The 21,837-nt window shown below is 35.2% G+C and overlaps 1 protein-coding gene across 17 annotated transcripts in view; it reads left to right on the top strand.

The window, feature by feature from the left end:
- Nucleotides 1-201: 201 nt before the first annotated feature.
- Nucleotides 202-21,837, top strand: part of EPHA6 (EPH receptor A6) — an 870,463-nt gene continuing 848,827 nt past the window's right edge. For 16 of the 17 annotated variants that reach the window (XM_084989131.1, XM_021070704.2, XM_021070712.2 and 13 more), the window contains exon 1: nt 202-1,582. In XM_084989131.1, coding sequence (XP_084845257.1) covers nt 1,201-1,582 — 382 coding nt within the window. In that variant the 5' untranslated portion in view covers nt 202-1,200. The remainder of the gene's footprint in view (nt 1,583-21,837) is intronic. The other variant, XM_084989140.1, reaches the window with a different exon arrangement.

The following is a 21,837-nucleotide window of genomic DNA, read 5'->3' as shown; positions in this document are numbered from 1 at the left end:
GCGCTCGCGGCTCAGGCCTTGCCCTCTACGCCCCCACTCCTTCCTGTTAGCACCGTGTGACGCTCCTGTCCCCCGCCGGAGCGTGCGAGAACCGCATGGTCCCACCAAGCAGCCGGCGCCCCGACTTCCCACCGAACCGAGCGCTGGGAGGGAGTGAGTACCGCGAGGGGGCGGCTTTCGCGGCAAGAGGTGTCTGCTCCCAGGCACTCGGCGCCGCGGCTATGGATGTGGCCACGCGCCACTCAACCCGTGGGCTGCTCTGAGCTCGCGGTCCGACGTCGCCACGCTGCGGGCGCTCTGAGCCCCTGGAATCTCAGCGCCCTACGGCTGTGACAATGCTCGTGACCTCCAGTGAGAAGTCACGGCCGCACGGCGACGAGAAGACCTCAGTGAGCCCAGCAGCCAGACATCAGCCCGTATTCAGCCTGATGTGACTCTCTTCTGGTTGTTCCCTTTCTTCGCTTTCCTAGGACTTGAAGCAGCAGAGGCGGCCGCAAAGCTGAGCCTCTCGCCCTACTGGGCAAGTTTCAGCGACCCTCGCTGAGGAGCTGTCAGGCTGGTCTGCCGCCGCCAACCTCGCCCTGGACCGGAGCGCTTGCCCACGGCACTCGCCCACTTTGGTGGCAGAAATGTGGAGAAGTTGGGGGGTAGTCGTGTCGGGAGCTGACTAGCCCTAAAACACTGCTGCCGCGAAATGGGGAGCGGAGTGCTTGGGGGACTAAGGGAGGCCATAGAGATGCCCGGAAGGTGGCTGCCAAGGCCAAAGCGCAGAGCAGACGCGGCGGAGTTAGAGGTGCCCGTTTTGCGGGCCGCTGTCTTTGCCATCTGGGCGAGGGGTTGAGGGCGCAGCTCCGTAGCTTCCTTGGACCTCTCCCGGCCCTTCAGAGCCGCCTCAGTCGCTCGGCTCTCGGCGCACCAGACGGAGGAAAGTTCCCGAGGCTCCCGCCCGCTTCACAGCTGCTGCGCTCTCCCTGCTTTTGGTTCTGCAAGTGCCCGCTTCAGTCCGGAGAGGCGCTCGGGCCATCTGAGTTGCCTCAGCTGCCCGCCTCACCTGGTCGTCCCTCCCCCCAATCCTCGCCTTGAGGCGCCCTCCCCGCCCCCTCGCTCCCCTCCCCCAAACTACAGCCTGAGCTCGCTCCTGCGCGCGCGCTCTCCCGGGCCCAAGTGAATAGTCCTCGCGCGAGCGGGACACGGTGGTGGATGCAATTCCGCTCGCCTACAGCCGCCAGGAGCTCCCTGGCGCCGCAGGCAGCGTCCTCCTCCGAAGCAGCTGCGCCTGCACTTGGGCAGCCTGGACCTTCTTCCCCTGCCCCCGGGGCCTCGCGCCGGGGTCGCCCCGGGACACCCCCTGTGGGCCGGTTGGAGGAGGAAGAAGAGGAGGAAGAAGACGTGGACTCGTACCCCTACCCTACGCAGAACACCTGGTTGGGCTGCTGCCACTTCTCTTTAAGGGGGAGGAGAAGAGAGCTGTGGAGAGCCATGGGGGGCAGCGAAGTCCAGGAATTTCTTTTGCAATTTGGTTTCTTTTTGCCTCTGCTGACAGCTTGGCCGGCCGACTGCAGTCACGTCTCCAACAACCAAGGTAAGGGACGGGGCGGAGAAGCGGGAGGGGGCGGGAGGAGGCGGGTGCTCTGAGGACCGGTGCATTGGTCGCCTCCTGCAGGTAACTTCGTGCCGGGGTAGGCTTCTCCCGGCTCTCCGCAGGCGGGGGTCGAGGATGTCCCCTCACCAGAGCGCCCTGTCCACATACCGTGTCTTTGACAGATGTCTTTAAAAGGATGCGTGAGCAGCAGCAGCAGTTGGGTCCCACCACCCGCGGCCGCGGGACCGCTCCCTGCTGCGCGGTCTCCACAGGAGGTCAGGCTCGGTGGCAGTGGCTTAATGGAGACTTCAGGCTCTCTGCGTTAGCTCACAGCGCGGTTCGCATAGGTTCTCCCACATGCCTTCAAGAAAGCAGATCGCTTGCGTTGTGGCCTCTGGCTAAATAGCAGCCTTTTGCCTTGGGTAAATGAAGCTGCCCTCACCCAGCTGCAACCCCTTTACCCCATTCAGATCAATTGTCGACTTGGAAATTATTTCGAATTATTCCTAGTCCAGATGCCCAGGGAGGCCAGGGGGATAAGCATTAGGTGTGAATTAATAAGTTGTGAATATCCTATTCATAAAGTCAGGTAAAGTGGTAAAGTGAAGATGAATAGTGTGTGAAAATTGAAAGTCAGATTTACCGAATGGAAAGCACTGAATTTTTTTTAAAAGTTTCTTTCCTTTTATTCAGAAATCTGTATGAGACCTATCTCATTGAGTTTCTGCAATAAATATTTAAGGATCTATAAAAATATATAATCTGCATAGTCTAAATCCTTCTAGACTAAGAGGTGAACAGCCATAAAAGTTTTCCAGCATGTACCTGGCTGGATGCTCTCATTGGCACTGTGATGACCACCAATATGGCACCTCTTATGTCACACTTTTACAGACACTTCAAATGTAAAACATATATATCTATTTTTATATTTGTACTTAGCATTCAGCAAACAAGGCCTCGAAATAATTTGCAGTTGATGATGGAGGTGTGTGCACTTTCTTTGTGAGGGTGAGGAGGTTAAAAGAGAAGGCAAGTAAAACAGCACAGCCTTATTTGTTCGAAAATGTAAGACCACTTTATAATTATTCAGAATCAATATTCAGTTCTCATTTATACGACTGGTACTTTTGACATGTTTTCCAAATTCTTTCTCTTTTTTTTTGATCTGCCAGATTGCAATCACACATGCATATGTAAATTTGGAAATCATACACTATCACCATGCCTTTGAAGATGCATCATATAAGTACCACCTATAGTATACCATACTCTCCTATGGTGGTGTATACCCTCCCATACAGTCATTATTTGTTTTCAAGTACTATTGGCGTTAAATATCAGAGGTAGTTACTTAATCTACCTCTGAAAATAGAAGGTTGTTAAAAATAACATGCAGTTATTTACTTGACCTTTTTATTGTAAGGAGAGAGAAATAATTTTTAATAATTGAAAAATTAGACATATTGTATGAAATGTTTGTATCTAGGGCTACTAAAGAGATATATGCTTTGAGAGTTAAGTTTACTAGAAATATTTTGAGTTATTTCCAGGCAATCATTTCCCTAAATCAATATTTATCTTTTCATTAAGTGCCTACCATACACCAGTAACCATCCTAGGCCCTGAGGCTACCAACATAAATAAAATACATGCTAGACTCTTCACATGTGTCATGTGTTAAGGTATGACCTTTCAGATAGGCAGAGAAGAGTTGTTTGTTAACCCCTTGCAGTAATTTTTATTGGTTAATCTGTTTTAATAACTTTCTTACACTTTTAAAAGACATTTTTCCTAAAATATTTACCAATTGTTTGTAATTTGTGGGTGTTTTGATAAGTTAGCTTAGTGTCAGTGAATGAGTATTACCCAGTTTACACAATTAAGTAGGATCATTAAAGAGATCATCTAAAATTCTTAATTTTAATTTATTAATATGATAAAAACATAGGCTATGCATTACACTTGGCTAATACAATATCTAAAGGCTAAATTGGGTAAAATTTAGAGCAGTTCTTCAACAGATTATAGAGAAAATATGCTCAGATTTTTTTCATCATACACAAATGATTGTTTATAAAATGTTTTTCATAGCATGAAGTCATAGTAATTAGAAATTTTGCTTTATAATACCTTGGATACTTTTTGAATAACTGAAATCAGGCTAATGGTTAATAAAATGTGGAAACTTAAAATGTTTTTTTGAACACTTGGGGGATATTTTCTTATTTTTAGTTTTATAAATAGGTGACAGGAATCAACATATCTTACCAAAGTTTAAACATTGAAAACATGGGGCATTACAGAAATACCATAGTATGTACACAATTTGGAAATATTAATGTAAAATATAAATCCTATTTCTTATAGACATAATAATAAGTATCAGTAATACAATTAATTTTTAATTTTAAGGAGATGGTATTCATTTTCCTAGTAACTTTTCATTCTAAGAGCTAATGGAATTCATGTTTTATTTTAAAAATTTGTTTTGGAAAATAAACTTTCATGTTTATGTAACTTGTCTTCTAATTAAGGATATTCACAAAATAAACTAATGCTATTTATCTATTTTTTATCAAATTATATAAAATCTTTAGTGACTGAATGAAGGAACCACACTCTCCCTCCCCCTTCCTAGTTTTCCATATGTAGGCATAGTAAAATGATCAAAAAAGTGAACTACCTTATTTTTAACATAGTGTTAAGGGTAACCTGAGTATAGGAAGCAGCTCTTTTCTTGTTCTCTTGTCTTTTAACTGGTTGTGAAACCCTGCACAATGAAGACAAAATAAATCAGGTTGTTTCTTCCTATTAACCAAACCTTGAATCAATCAGAAAGTAGAGTTGCTTCCTAGATCACTTCATCTGATTAAGTGAAAGTATAATTTGCACTCAAATTTCTTTTATTCTATTAATTTCCCCTGTTTAAAACCACAGTATTTATTTGGTGTCGGTAATTTTTATTTAAAAATAACATATTATGTCATCTTAATATATGTAAACTTTTATTTTTGTAGTAGTAGGATACTAGGGAGAATATAAAATGCAATCTTTTTTCATATGTAAGTAACTGTGTTTATCAATTACAATGGTTTTTAGCCACCAGGGATCCATTAATTCACTGATTACTCTGCTTTAGCCTAAAAGAGTTGATGTATCTTATCAGGGTATGACTCATATTTCCAAATATAATCAGTCAGACACTCAGATAATTCATTAAATCAGAATATGGTTTGGATACAAGAGTCTAGTGAGTAAAATACTACCAAGATTGTGTGAAGTGATCACTTTTCCCCCAGGGAATTCAATGACAAATAAACAAGGAAAACAATAGTCTGACTCATTAGTTTTACTGAATTTATTAATTTGAAAGAATTGAGTGTAAAACCTACTAACTTGTATGTACATACAGGTGAACATATGTGAGCAGATATCTGCTTAATAAAATTCATAGCCTGAATTATTTGAATTGCAGTAAGTATTATTCACAAACTATAAAACTGACTGTTGTTTTTGTATTTATAAAGGGCAGGAATTATTTTCAGAAAGTTCAAGAATTTAATGAAAATATTAAAATTTCTGCTGATAAGGAAAATTTAATGATTTATAAAGAATATTTCTAAAAGATCTTTCGCTTATATAAAATTCAGGGATAAACTATTCATAGTTGTAAAGGTGTAGGATATTGTAATCACATGATTTCTTCCTCACCTTAAGTATAAAAACAACCTAGAATATAATTATATTATACATTTACAAATTGAAATGTCATTGTGTAGTCGCTATAAAGTATTTAAAATTGAAATATAAAATGCCGTTGCTATGCATCGATCATCTAAATGGCTTTTACTCTGGATTTGGGGTAAAACTGTATCTGAAAACATTTTCTTACACGAAAATTATACAGTGTTCTTTAAGGATCTCTTTCTCAAAGTAGAAATAACATGAATAAAGCAGTTTTATTTGGATTTTCCTAAGGGGGAAATATATCTAAAATAAATGGTTAAATTACATACTTTTACATTTTTTAAATTTTCAAACTTTTCTATAAGGAATTTGTCTTTTATGTTACAAAATTAAATAAGAAAAATAATAATGCTGAAATTCTTCAATAATCATTGCTGTATAAAAACTTGTGTAAAAGACATCATAGATTTCCTTCTATCAATCCTTTTGCCCTATCAAAGGCACCATATTTTAGTCAATATTTTTCTTTCTTTTCACAAAAAAAACCCACAAGTACTTCTGACTATATACTCCATTTGTCCTAAATGGTGAGAGAATAGATCTTATTTCACACTGTACATCAATCAGTCAAATCCCAAAAGTAATAGAAATTTCTTCATTGTGTTCTTGACTCTCAATTTCTTGCAAGTATAAATATGGTGGAGATCAGTACATATAGTTAAGTAATCAAAATGGGTTGACTTTGTCCAGTGTACTTTGTCAATCATGTAATCAAACCAAACTTATACCAAAGGATCACTTTGTTTATACATCTATGGTGTTCTTTTTTAAGAAAAAAATTGTGTATATATATACCATATATAAATATAAATCGTGTGTCATAATTTGGTATACTGTGTAGCAATCTGATCATCTTGCAGTTTCATTAGACTGACATTAGTTCTTTAAAAATAAATTATATTACTCTGCTTTTGCTTTATTGAGTATTGTGTTTTAGAATTTAATATTTATATCATATAGAAAAAAAGGATAAGTTAAGCAGACTTTATAAATACCCTCATGGAATTTATTTTTTAGTAAGGGAGATTTAAAAAAAGTAAGTAAATAAAATGATATACTATGGAAAAAACAGTAAAGACATTGAGAGAATAACAGGAGAGGGGTGGTAGTTGGAAAGGCCTATCTGGGAGGTGACATACAGGCCACATCAAGGAAGAGGAAGAGCTAGTTGTACAGAATGGGAAAATGTTCATTTTAAGTGAATGGAACATCCTGATCAATGACCTTTAAGAGAAATGAGCTCAACACATATGAAAAACTAAGTCCAGTGTGACTGGAGCTTACCAAGCAAGGAAGAGAATAGAACAAAGTAAATTTTAAAAGATAGGAACCATACCCCCAAAACAAGAAAAGAACTATAGTAAGGAGTTGGGTTTTAATATTATCCTAGTAAAATGGGGAACTATTGAGAGATTTAACTTTTTTTTTTCATTTTAAGAGCATTATGGTCAGTGAGCTAAGAGATGATTGGAAGATGGCAAAAGCAGAGTTAGGAACCTGTTGCACTTGCGTGGGATGGGGGTTATGGTGGCCTGGCTAGAGTGGTAATAGTGAGATGGGGAGAAGAAGATGGATTTAAGACATATCTTGGAGGTAGGATTATGGGACCATCTCATCCTTACAGAAAAATGAATGTGGAAATTCAACATTTATATCATTTTTTCCCAAGAGGTCCCCTAAAACCTTCCATTACTCTCCATAATAATTGGTAATTGACAGAGAATAGAAAGAATGGGGTGAGAGGCTCATTTTCCAATTTTTTCAGCCCAAACTGTGATATAAAATATAATCAATATTGAAGTTTTGTCGTTTCAAACCATTGAAACCATTTGGTCATATTAGATCAAATATGAATGAAATTTGTTAATGCATTTCTGACATAATTTTCCATATATAGTTTTTTTTGTCAGAGTATATGATGGCACAAGTGGGTGGAGACATCTTCACAAAACAATATGGTAATTCAACAGAGTGTATTAAAATACAGAGCCAATATTTGGATGCTTGATTTATGCAGAAATATATTCATCTCTGTTATGATAAAATTACTATTATTGAAAACAGAAATGTTATGATACTATATCCAAAGTAAGTGTGTTTTCAGATATTTTCCATTAGTCTTTTCACTCTGCATTTTGTTTAAATGAAGACGAATAAATAAATGTTCAGAAAGCTTGTAAGAGACCCAAAAAAGGAGATCTTAGGGTGAGGGAAGAAATTGTTAGCTTCTCCACTAAACAACAATACATTGCATGCAATTTTAAAAAAATTCCCTGACCAGTTAATCATTCATTACTTTGAGTTGCCTCTTAATAATGATATGTGAATGCAATTACTAAATATATAGAAGCATAAAAGTCCTAACTTAAACAACAATCATATATACTTTGTGTATATTTAGAAAATTCATACTTTGGATATGCTTCATTTAAATCCTTCCAAATATTTTAAATATACATATCCACACATAGTCAATTTTATACCTTATTGCTTAGAATGTTTTGGAAAATACTATTTTTATAGTTATTTCCTTTCAGTAAACATTATGACTTTTTATGTACAATTTCAATTTTCAATGATAAATATTCTAGAGTTTGATGAAAGCATTCATTCTTCAAAGAGACATTTATCAGAGGCCTTCTATTTGATAGGCGGTGTCCTTAACATATATAAGAATTCAATGTGAATGTTCCTCCCCAAAATATATGATCCAGTGAAGACTTTCCAGTTTCTTTCCAGATCTGGCTGGAAATTTTTCTGTTTTCTTAAAATTAGATCAAAAATTAATTAGAAAAAATTTTAAAAACATATTTGTTATATGGTGATGGATAACAGTATTGTTGATCAGCTCTCATAAAATACTTATGTACTATTTGTTTGAAAGTAATATCTATTATTTCATTGTAGTTTATCTCGCAGTGAAGAAAAGAAGTCACTTAAATAATCTTGTAGTTAGCATCTCCCTGTGTCAAGCATTATGCTAAGTTCTGAGTCTATAATTGTGACTATACAGAGCTTCTGTTCTTTAGAAACTCAGTCCACTCTATTGATATTATATATCCTTGAGTAATTGATGCTACTTTTAATTGATGATTGTTATAAGATGAAGAATTTTACAGTAAATGAGATTATGAGAGAAAGGGAAGTGATGAAAGTAATGCTACCAACACTTTTACATTTTACTTGTAAAATTGTTTCATAAGATTGAAAATTATGATTCATGGTAAATAAGCTAGTTTCTAATTTCAAATAGTACCAGGCATACCTTTTACGTGAGCTTTGAAGTGAGAATTGGGATGGAAAGTGTGTATTTTCAGTCCATGTACTGAAAAATGCATTCAACTACTTTCCCAGGACACTGCTGTGTTCCCTAACCCTAATCCTAACCCCTAACCCTAACCCTAACATTGGCCTGTTTGATGACCTGAACTTGGTGTATATAAATGCAGAATCATCCCTCTTCTTCCAGTTTCATTTTAGAACCTCAGTTGTAAAAGTTGTACTGACTCTTGATCATAGGAGATATAAAATCTCCTTAGAAACTGAATGTTTAGGAGATAGAATTAATCATCTGTTATTTTACTCGTGTGATATAAGGTACCTGTGGATATCTGTAATATTTGTATATATAATTTATGTACTTATGTTGACCTGATAACAGTAATTATTCTAATAGGTTGATTACTATATTGTAGTACTCACATTTGTGGTATGTGAGCATTACAAAGAGAAAAGCATTCTTGGATAATACATAGTGTATAATATCTAGAATAAGGAAAATAACTTACCCATGATTTAAAAAAAACAATAACTGAAAATTTACCCAATTATAATGGTTATATTAGGTATATTTTAAGCAAATTAATAAAGAGGAATATTTTGTACACTAGAAAATAAAAGGCATTACATTAATATGTAATCCAAATAAGAATTGTCTAAAACTAATTAAAATTGTTGCCTCCAGGAGTTCCCGTTGTGGCGTAGTGGAAATGAATTTGACTAGGAACCATGAGGTTGAAGGTTCAATCCCTGGCCTCGCTCAGTGGGTTAAGGATCTGGCGTTGGTGTGGCTCTGGCATAGGCCGGCAGCAACAGCTCCTATTAGACCCCTAGCCTGGAAATCTCCATATGCCATTGCTGAGGCCCTAAAAAGACAAAACACACACAAAATTATTGCCTCCAAATATGAGTTGAATTGTATCTTAATATTACCTTAATCCTTACTTTTTTTTTTTTTGGTCTTTTTTGTTGTTGTTGTTGTTGCTATTTCTTGGGCCGCTCCCGCGGCATATGGAGGTTCCCAGGCTAGGGGTCGAATCGGAGCTGTAGCCACCGGCCTACGCCAGAGCCACAGCAGCTCAGGATCCGAGCCGCGTCTGCAACCTACACCACAGCTCACGGCAACGCCGGATCGTTAACCCACTGAGCAAGGGCAGGGACCGAACCCGCAACCTCATGGTTCCTAGTCGGATTCGTTAACCACTGCGCCACGACGGGAACTCCAATCCTTACTTTTAAAGGAAGAAATTTGTTCCTTGTGTTGCTCTAATACTTTAATATTGCTAAGAATAATTGAAGTGAAATATTTAATTAGAGGGTTAAACTATGTAGTGGCCAATAAATAAGTTATTCTAAAAAATGATATCTCAGGAAACTGAAGTGTATTTTAAAATGTAATGCAATAGCTAAATAGTTATAAACATGCCAAAAATGAAAGAAAAATAGGGATAGAAAAAAAGCCGAATTATGGTACTATTTAAAAATGAACCTAATTGGTTAAAGAATTTCTTTTGTTATATATATCTAACAATACCCTGGGTTAGAGACTTAATCTCTGCAAGTATAGTAGTGTCCTGATGACAAACTTTGCTAAAACTCTTTTATAAAAAAAACTCTCGAAATTTTTCTTCTACTCTCCCTCTGGATATAAAATGTACTTAGATAATTCTTAAATTGTAAATACAAAAGAAAATAATTAGTGGTTGCCTTTATGTGACAGGTAATAGCTGAGCAAATTAATAGACAGCATTGCACAAAATTGTAAGAGTTTTTCAGTTTCTAAAATTAAATAAAATCTATGCATTAGTCCACTTGTTAAAACAATTATAATGCCCCAACAACAATAAAAATACCAAGAGTGCAATAGCCAGAACACTTTTATAACACTAAAACACTTAATGAAGAAAGTACACTGTTACTTTGGCTATTTTATATGCTCAATTTAATGAGGGAGCAGTCAGAATGAGATCTTAATTTTTATCTGAAAAAGAAACATAAAATTTCAGAAGTATGTATTGTTGGAATAGCATATTGCTTAGCATATTTTAAAATAAGTAAAAAATAACATGCTCCAAATTACCTGTTATTTTTATGATACTATATTAGAGTAAGTGGTACCTATATTATAATAACTCACTGTCTTAAAGTGTTATGGTATAATAACTTCATTTTATAGATGAGAAAAGTATAGTTTATCCAGGTTATTAAAATAATAGGTAGTTTGTTTACCTAAAATTACACGTGTAAGAACTTTTATGATATTCACTAGTTTATGACCAAATATCAGTGCGTGTGTATACTGTCTTTTAGATTTTTTTCAAGAGCTCTATTACTTAGTAAAGAATTAAAATTTAAGAATTTATTTTAAAGCTTAGTCTTCTAGAATTTTAATACACTTGTTAAAGTGAAATGAAAACTTTCTCTTCAAGTTATCAAGCTTTAAAATCAGATATAATTTTTAGGTTGTTTCCATTGTAAAATTCTCACATATTTTCCACTGTAAATTATTTATAGTTACCTTTGGGTTTTTTTTTTTGGTTTATTCTTATTTTTATTACTTATATATAAACACTTCAGTTCTTAGTCTCTATGGTGTATTCATACATATTTTCCTAGACTTCTCAAATTAGTTCAAAATTAAGTATATATTTGTCCAATTTTTAAATGAATTATATTGATGCCTACTATGTTTTTTCATTGTTCTGGGAACAGGAAATATAATGGTGGCTCACTTTGGCCTGGATTTCTGAGAGTTTAAGATTTAACTAGTGAGGCTATTTATATGTCAGTGAATAATTAAAACATTAATTTATATATCAAAGTAGTATGTATTTAGCTGTTCCATAGATAAATTCACATCCATGAACTATTTTTTACAGAGATGAAAAGACAGAAGTATCTTTCTCATCGTTACAAAAGTAACAATCTATGAACTAATGCATGGAAACATTGAGAATAAATATTCATTCAGTATATTGACCATGACCCTATATTGGCTCTGACTTTGTGTGACTGCTAGAAATGGAGTTAAGATCTGAGTCTCAACCTTAAAAGGACAACGTTGTAAAATTAGAGATAAACCTGACAGTTAACAATATAGCAAAGATAAAGAAAATTACAAACAAATGTGAATCTTATATTACACATAAGAAATGAAAATGAGTCTCACATTTATCAGGATTCATCATAGTGAATATATATATATATAAGTCAGAAGAATTAAAACGAATGACTCCTCTAGAAAATCAATTTCTGAGTTACTTTGAATTAGTTATTCTGCCCTTAAGGATTAAAACTTATACAAATAAAAAAATCCAAGTGAATAATGTCTTAGATTGAACATAGAGCTTTTGAGTAAGTGGTACATATTGCCCTTTTTATTAAAAGTTTTATAATATTTAAGAAATAGTGTATTTAATGATGGTGGCTACTTTTAAAAGTATAACAACACAGAGACTTTAACAACACAAAATTTCAGTTTTAATGGATTATATGTGGATTTGTCTACTGCTTATTTTATCTTTAGATTTTTAAATGATAAAACCTCTATGATTTACAGTAAATGGAGTTTAAAGATTAAAAAAGTTTCTAGTTTCATGCCATCTCCTACCATTCTTGTTTAATTGTAATTCTCTCTTCCCTAACTCAGTTAAATATTTGTTTTTAGCAGTGTCTTATAATTTGAAATTGCTGCTATTCTTTAATCTTTATCTTGAGAAATTAGCTAAATCACTGCTTGATAGATCCTCTATTTTATATTTAAGAAATGTGCCGTAGAAGAACATAGAGATAGAAATTGCTGCCAGAACTTGGTATTTTTAAACAGAGAAAAATCAATTGCAGATTACCCATGATAAGCTGTTGACATTTAGATTTGTACATTTAGAATGTCAAAAAGCACCGAAGACTATCAATTTAGTTTCTAAATTACAATAATATTCTTATTTTCAAATCCAACATTTTATGGTTCTCATCCTTTCTTCAGTATAGATATAATTGATGTAATTTCAGACCTTTTGACAAACTGGACTTTACATAATTGATTAATTGAAAAATTACAGGTCTGTGATAAGCCTACTGAATTACTCATTCCTGTGTGAATCTAGGTTTGTTATTATGATCATTATTCCAATATCCTAGCAAGGCATTATTTCTAACTTATGAAAATTAAATATCTCTGTAAAGGTATATTATGATTGGATTAATATATTTCTCCTGTAATCATTCACAATACCTAGAATATGGTTATTTACTACTATGTCATAAAAATTATTTTAATTCTATGCCAGAGTGTATATCATAAATCTTTAAAATATTTTCTCCCACAGCAAATGATTTGCCTGGGCTGTGAGAATCTGATTTGTTGTCAGACTTTACTAGATTGATGATATTTTCTGAGGTTTGATATCTTACTTGTAAGAGAGTATTACTTAAAATATATACCACCACACATATGCCACATTTATTATGATATGGATCCCATTCTCCGAAGGCACACTAGCGTTGTTGGAAGTTCTGTTCCTGATTTGGCACCATTGTCCAGAAGGCTTATATGGTACCTAAATAACTGAGGAAAAGCCACAAATTTTCTTTTTTATATATTTGTCACTGATGTACTTATTGTCCAGGTCTAAAATTTATCCTGTTTGGTCCGTTGATCTCAGTTTCCGATGTAACGCTTTGGATTTAATTCAGTTGGAATGCAAAATTAGGGAATATTTCATGCAAATGGGCCTTTTTTTTTTTTTTTAACTTAGCCTTTTTTTTTTTGGTTTTGGTTTTGGTTTTTAGGGCTGCACCTGCCACATATGGAAGTTCCTGGGCTAAGGGTTGAATTGGAGCTGAGCTGTAGCTGCTGGCCTATGCCACAGCCAAAGCAACGCAGGATCTGATCAGCATCTGTGATCTACACCACAGCTCAAAACAATGACAGATCCTTATCCCACTGAGTGAGGCCAGTGATCAAACCTGCACTCCCATGGATACTAGTTGGGTTTGTAACGTGCTGAGCCACAGTAGGAACTCCCTTTTTTAGCTTAGTCTTAAATTGTAATGATTACTATTTTCTTTCCTTATATGTAAGTTCTTTATATACTGTTTACATATGTCATATTTAGTTCCAAGTAATTCTCTCAAATTGTCTTTAATTATGTTTATTAGTGTTTGGATATCAAGACTGGCTTTAATCTCCAAATTTTTCTACTTATCATTTCCCTCTTCTAATATTTGCTTCCAAAGACATGCACACATTGAACAATAGTCAGTTGGGAAATAAATGCCCATTTACCATTCATTCTAATAGTGCTTTTCATAGCAAGAGTAAGCTCCCTGAACAAATGCCAGTTGTAGAATTACACCCGAAGGAACTTATCCTGAAGTTGGGTTTCTTACCTTCCAGTTTAAACCTAAATCATCTTAAATCCACATACCTAATATCCACATGAATAAGAGTGGCTGATACCTACCTAGTTATAGGTAGAAGAGAGGGAGAGGAAAGGTAGGCTCAAATTATAGGCATATTTACCACATGGAATGAGGATGATGTAAAGCAGATGCACATAGCTGTGCTGCATGTATGACTTATCTTGGATCCAGATGCATATACAATTTTCTAATACTGTCTAGCTTTGTAAAACTCCTCTCTGGAGTTCCTGTCATGATGCAGCGAAACAAATCCGACAAGTATCCATGAGGATGTGGGTTTGATCTCTGGCCTTGCTCAGTGGGTCAGCGATCGGGTGTTGCCGTGAGCTGTGGTGTAGGTTGCAGACGTGACGTGGCTCAGATCCCATGTTGCTGTGGCTGTGGTGTAGGCCGGCAGCTATAGCTCCAATTTGACTCCTAGCCTGGGAACTTCCATATCCTTCAGGTGCAGCCCTAAAAAGCAAAAACAAAAACAACTAAACCCCCCTCAAAAACAAACAAACAAACAAACAAAAAAACCCAACAAAAAACACTCCTCTGGTGAAAAAGCTAGAAAACAGTTGAAAGGGGGTTGAGCATTTGAATAGAAATTTAAAGTGAATATCTAGCTGAAAGCTAGGAGCTTTTGTTCCCCAGTTCTCATTTCTCAACTCTTTAATATGTTTTTGGAGGCATTTATAATTTTTTAACCTGGAATTAATTTTTTAAATTAATTATTTATTTATTTTTATATAATGATTTTTATTTTTTTCCATTATAGCTGGTTTACAGTGGTCTGTTTATAATTTTACAGAATGATGTATATTAATGTTTTTCACAGTTAAATTTTTAGGTTTTAATGTGTAGAGAATCTTCGCACATCCTAGTTGGCTATATTTTCTGGATGTGTTATGGCTTCAGGTTAATATATCGTGCGTCAGACGATACTATGACAAGCATTTCTTTTGAAGATATAAAGTGTTCTAGAAAGCAGTTAAGCAGAATGTTGAAAAATATTCATGGACTTTGATCCATTAGTTCTACTTTCATGAGTTTATGTTCTAGGGAAATGCATAGATAAGATATATATATATATATATATATATATATAGATGAATAAATATATATATTTTTTCTCAGCTTTATTTATAAAACTGAAGAGTTGGAATCAAAGTAAATGCCCCCAGAGAGGAACATCTTCATAGGGACATAACTTCCTTTATTTGGAAAGATTTATTGGATGAGAGCATACGCATCAATAGGAGTCCCACATCCTTCTATGTGAGAGAGTGGAAAAGCTTGTTTTGCTACTGAAAAAGAACATGAGAGAGAGGATAGGAGAACAAGGAAAGAAGGCTTTGCAATTGAAACAGTCTAGGATTAATTTAGAGTAGCCAAGAGGATAGTTTAAAAATTATGGTGATTCTTGTTCTATTTGAAATTGTCTGCCTGGCTGAGATATTAACCATTTTCCCATCTCACCTCCAAAATTTTGTCAAAATATGTTACACTCCAGAAAACAAGAGTAGAAAAAAGGAGTACAAATTCTCTGAGGAGGGAGGACCAGTTAGATCACCACTCAAAAAAAATTCTGGAAGATAAGGGTTTTCAGAGTTTAGCTATTCAGGTAAGTAAGGTTCTACAGAATCTTTGCCCTATCCTATAGGCTGTATACAACAGCAGCCGGGTTAAGAATTCCCTTCTCAAATGGTTCTAAAATGAGTGAGTTTTTGACCCTTTCAGAGGAGGCAGCATGGATATATCTAACATGGCAGCATTCCCACGCAGAATTTACAGAGGGCAAAAAATTAGAAAAGAAAAGAAACAAAGCTTCCTATGTGTCCACTATGTGGTACAAGTCAAATGTATGAGAGATGTATTAGAAATGCAGCGGGAAAAGTGGTATGGTAATTTTAACAATATGGAATCTTGTTCCATATGCTCTAAACATACTAGCTTCACTTTCATTTTTATGATTGCATAGAACAACTTGGTCACCTGTGCTTGGCAGTGAGCTCTGAAGTCAGGGATTTGGCCATGGTTTCCAGCTGAAGTGAAAGTAGGATACAGTCTTAGCAAAAATGAAGGAACAAGGCTCTGTCTCCATCTCCTTTTTTCCTGGATGATAAACACTGTTTCATTACCCAACACCCCCATAGATCCACCTTGCTAAGCTTTCCAATACAATTTGAAGTTATGGCCACCAATCCTAGACTCTCTTTACTCCTGATAATCTATCCCAGAGCTGAATTTATATCATCCCTGATTTTTAGCAACCAGAGGATTAATTATGACCATATACTATCACTGAAAAATTAATCTCTAAGGTTATATTTTGAATGGCAGCATTTTCAGATTTGGATAAATTAAAAAAAAATGTCACTCATACAAGCTCGTTGGGGTCACTAGAGTCAGGAAGTAGATCCCTACGTCATTCATAACAAAACTTCAGACTCAGACTATATTTATTGGCTGTGTTTTAGAGATTGCAAACTATCCTAGCCCATCACTGTAATGGTTATAAAAGAGGGCAGACCATGGTGGGCAAACCACTTTATCTTAGGCTGGTAAGTTGCATTTGTTTATCAAGAATAATTTTGCTTAAGCATTTTACAAGTTCCTTTTAAAAATTTTGATGAAAGGGGTGGGATCATTGCTTTATTTTATGGCAAATTTATAAAGGGGGAAAAATCCCGTATAGTATGGGAACAGGAAGGAATATAGTTACATACAGTCATCTCCTATTACTTCAGGAAGTTTAGTTCCTCTCATAATCTGTGCTCTCAAGCACTATATGATGTTGCCTTTGCACTAAACCATGCTAGAGATAGCTGGATTAGGACTCTGTGCTTTTCAGAATTACTCAAAGGAAAATAAGTATGGTCATTTTCTTGTTCTATTCTTAAGAATAACTGATAATTTAAAAATATTATGGTGTTCATCAATTAATGTGTATTTCTTCTTAAAAATAAGTATATAGCAGTCCATGGTATAAGGGCTATTGTCTAATCTTACAGAAAAATAGTGTAGCATCTGCTTTCTGTCCTTTTGTGCTTTTCAGCATTCTGACTTGATGAGTAAAATCCTGTATTTAATGCTTATGATGATCATACATAGGAAATGGATATATTTGACACAAATATTGTATGTTAAGTTTGAGTTGTATTTCATTCAAAAGTTTAAAATGGCTTACTGAGCTATCACTGTAGCTCTTAAAAATCTTTCAGCAATTATTTCCACTCTAACCTAATGCTTATTATCTGTCTTCACTCACACACATACTGAAGTCTGAAACATTGCTACTTGCTCTGTAAAGAACTATAAATTTAAAATGTGTACATTTACTTTTTGCTATTTTATTTAAGGTCATATTACATTAAGTATTCCAAATATAACTTGCTTGAGGCTGTAGTTTTTAAGAAAATCAGTTCTAATTTTAGTTCAAGATAAATGGATAGCATCTTTGTGCTTTAAGAGAATATTTCTCTGAAAAACTCAAGTACATTTTGTGCTTAGCAGTCTCTCCCGTTAATACACACATAAAAATGTATCCCCAATTGATAGAGGATTTGACATAGTAGGAAAAATGAAGAAAAAGACCAAATGCTTTACAATTATATTAATTTAATTTTACCACTTTATCTTTTTTATTCCACCTCTCTAAGTAAGCAGCATAAATTACTGCACTTATTTCACTAATGGAATTTATATGGATGTTAAGTTACTTGGCAAAGCTGATAGAACAAATTAGTAACCACAGAGGAAAAAGAAAGTGGGCCTTAAGCCTGTTAGATCAGTGTGCTTTCTAAGTGGGAAGGAGAATTTCAGGCAACTCCTAGAATATTAAAAATGCAAAGATATTGAATTTAAATACTTTTGTTCTACACTAATGTCTTGGAAACTTTTTAACACACTTGACCTATATCACTTGTAAATATTGATAATCTGTTTTAAAATAATGAAATAACTATTTGGAAAAATATCTTTAAGGTAGAATTTCTTTCCCTGAGCTATATAGCTGTTTATATTAGCATTTAATAGTTTTGACTTTAAGTAGTGTTATCATTTTTACTCTCATTTTCTGTATATTATTTTTGTGGTTGAATGGCCCATTACTGTGTGCTTTTGCTTGTCTGTTTACGCTGTGTTTACTAATTTGTCCCAATATGTTTAAACTGCTTGTTAGGCACTGTACAAGTAGTCTTGGTTAATGAGAAATAATGACAAGTTATGTCTTATGAGAAGCCATACAGTTTGATTTTTCAGCACCTGATTCTCCTCCATTTGGACTACTGTTGATTTTCCCTCAGTTCAGAGCTAGTGTAGCAACTATTAGGTGTTAGTGTCTGTAAGAATTGCTGAAGAACTTGTTCAAATGACAGATCTCTGAGCCCCACTACCAAAGAGTTGGATTTAGTGTGTTCAAGATTCCGTTTAGGACTGTTCATTTTTAATAAGCCTCTACTAAATGTAGATGTGGATAGTTTGAGGAACCCTGTCTTAGGGACCCCTATCTCTATCCATTCTAGTTCTTTGAAGCAAATAATTAAATCCAGCTAAAATAAGCAGAAGGGAACTTTCTAAGGAATTGGATATCATATAAATAAATAATGGATTTATAATGTAAATGTTGAATTTATAAGAATCAAAGAGACTACTAGAGAACCAACTTTAAAGAAGGATTGGAGTCAGAGCAGCACCTGGGATCTAGATATCAGGAATTAAAACCAGTCTCATTGGGCTGAGTTGATTTCAGCTTTTCCCCCCATAATTGTATTACTCAGCTAAAAATATCAGTTCTGCAAGGGTGAGTCTGAAAGGGCTAGTTTGCATCATAAGCTTCTGCATCATAGAAAGAGTAGAACCCCTTGATTGACAACCTTACCGTGGACACTATGGGGGACAAGTAATTTCCTAAAAATGCTATCACTGAAATAAATGGAATGGATAATGGGTGGTCAAAACCTAGCACACGTCTAATCACTGATACTATAATATAATTATCCAAATAACTTCTTTAGAATTTTAGCCCTTCCACTAAAAACTCAATTATGAGATGAATATGACTTTGAATAATTAGTGTCTATAGAGTCTCCCAGTTCAGCCCAGGGGAATTAGGCATCATTTTGCTGTTATCCTCAATAGAGTATTAGCAATTTAGGAGGCATATTATAATAGAATCATGAAGCCTATCTCCCAAAAGGATAGCGTATATTTGCCTTTACTCAAGCACAATTTGAAACATCCCTTTTATGATAAAACTCTTACCCTGCAGTATAGAAGATAAGGAAACATAAGGTGGCCTGAACTAACCTTTTCTTTAAAAGAGATTTGACTTTTAGCAAATGGCTTACAGTATTTCAGTGCATTCCAAATATTATACAATATTCTGGTCATTACCATGTGCCTGGTTAACGTGAGAAAATTTGTGACACAAAATAGTGTGCCCAATATTGCTCCAGCTTCCATACATAATTATTGTGCTTTTAAAAATAAACTGTAAAATTAAACCATAACAACTATAGTAACAAAATTGATATGCTTCTAAATCTTACATTGTAAAAATACCTAGTAAATGATATTTTAAGGGGGTTAGATTTTAAGATTGCCAGTATTTCATTTTAAAATAGTTATTTTTCTATGGGCCATTTTCCCAAAAATAGCCCCAAATGCAGTATAAACTCTTGAAATTTTGAGTGCTTACTCCTTTCTTGGCCCCCATTCTAAATAACTACTTCAGTGTGTTCAATTGCATAATCTTCACAACAATGCATAAAGTTAATATAATTTTATCTCCATTTTATATGTGAATAAATCAGGACACACAATAAGTTAAGTAACTTGGCACCATGTTAAAAAATAATAGAGTGTTACAGGTTCAGATGTGTTCCTCCTAAATTTATATGTTTAAATCCTCATGTCCAGTACCTTTTTTTGAAATGAGGTCATTGCAGGTGTAATTAGTTAAGATGAGGTCCTGCTGGGGTTGGGTTAGCCCTCACTCCTGTATGAATGGTGTCTTTATTAAAAGGGGAAAATGTGACATAGACGTGCCCACAGGGAGAAGACTACGTGAAGATGAAAGTAGATATTTCAGTTATGTATCTGCAAACCAAACGACACCACCGATTACCAGCAAACCATAAACTAGCACATAGGCATGGAACAGATTCTCCCTCATGATTCTCAAGAGTCAACTCTGCTGACATCTTTATCTCAGAATCCTAGCCCCCAAAACTGTAAAACAGTACATTTCTGTTCCATGCCACTTAGTTGTGGTACTTTGTGATTGCAGCACTAGGAAACTAACTGCATAGTAAGGATTTAGATTTATATATTATAGCTCCAAAGCTTATCTTCTTAACTAGCACACTGTATTGTTTCTCTAAAGATAAGATAATTGAATAAATGCATCATCTCTTAGGATGTTAAAGAGATCTAGACTAGGAAAGCTAATCCAGACTAAGAGAACTGATAAGTTTTCTGGTGCTTGAAGTGCCTCTTTGTAAGGGCATTGAGAAAGGAGCTTAAAGTATTATTTTCCCTCAGAATTGACAACAGCAAAATAGAATAACCATGACCACATATATTTGGAAAAATCATGATTTGAGAATTTAACTACAAATTATAAATTTGTGTAAATTTATTTAGGTATAAAAAAGCATCAGCTTTAATAAATCTCTAGAGAAATATAAAAAAATCTTAAGATCTCTGCTGTACATGTTTGATGACTGCTTACATTTATCTCAGTTCATGTAGCACATAACTTGTGCATAAACCCTGACCTTGACTACTAGTGAATTAAACAGGAAACAATGTAGGGAAATGATTCTTATTACACAAAGACCATAATGGAGAATCCGCATGGTCTTCTGCCCATAGCTTTTTCTAATTAAAATGAACAGCAGTGGAATTAAGGAAAAGTCATGCATAACCTAGTTTTAATCTGCATTCAAAAATAAATGCAGTGAAAGCAAAACAAGAAAAGGAGAGTTAGAATTAAGTAGGAAGTGCTTGGAAGGTATATTGATACCTCAGCTCTGAAATATTAGAAACAATAATGAAAAGCTCAGGATGTCAGAGTTGCTCTGAATTGCCAAGAATAGAGAGGTAAAAAGCCTAGAGGCCTTTGTTTTTTTTTTTCCTTCCATCTCTAAGAAGATATTAAAGATGAGTTAAAGGCAATTTTATGCTGGGATTCAATAGAGGGAAGAAATGGTAATCTTTAAAGCAGAAATATCTTGCTGTTAAATTTGGTCAGTAAGATACCTGATTTGCATCATGTTGTATTTCTTTAATTTTTACTCTCTTCAGTACTGCATAATCAAATGGGCCTGAGACTGCATCCAAGTCTTATGCCTTATTAAGAATGAATTTCTTAGAAAATGGCCACTGTCTTGGCCTTGCTTTAATTATGTATAAAATAGAAAAGATAACACATATTAAGTTTTATTTTGAGATTATATATATTTGCCTGGCCGTATAACAACAGTCACGGTAATAGTTAACATTAATCTACTGATGACTGTGTTTTAAGGACTTTGGCCCATTTTTTCACTCATTTGAACTAGTAAGTAGCTCATATCATTCATTCCAGGTCAACAGTTGAAGGTGCTACCTCATAGAAAGTTCGAAGAATTTGTTCAAGGTCACAAGCTTATAAGTTATGTATGTTTAGATTTTGGAATCAAAACTTAGATCACTATCTTTGAAATAACACAATTAAATATATCACTAGTGGCCCTTTATCAGAGATACAAATATAAGTAAACAGTTCTTTTTGAAGTTTTGTCTAATAGGAAGAGAAAGCCAAATGGGTGGAG

Source organism: Sus scrofa, chromosome 13, assembly GCF_054392235.1.
Source record: "Sus scrofa isolate SSC_HxYL_T2T_F1_AM1 chromosome 13, Sscrofa_HxYL_maternal_Yorkshire_Landrace_v2.0, whole genome shotgun sequence".
Classification (NCBI taxonomy): Eukaryota; Metazoa; Chordata; class Mammalia; order Artiodactyla; family Suidae; genus Sus; species Sus scrofa.
This window is presented reverse-complemented; position numbering and strand designations above follow the sequence as displayed.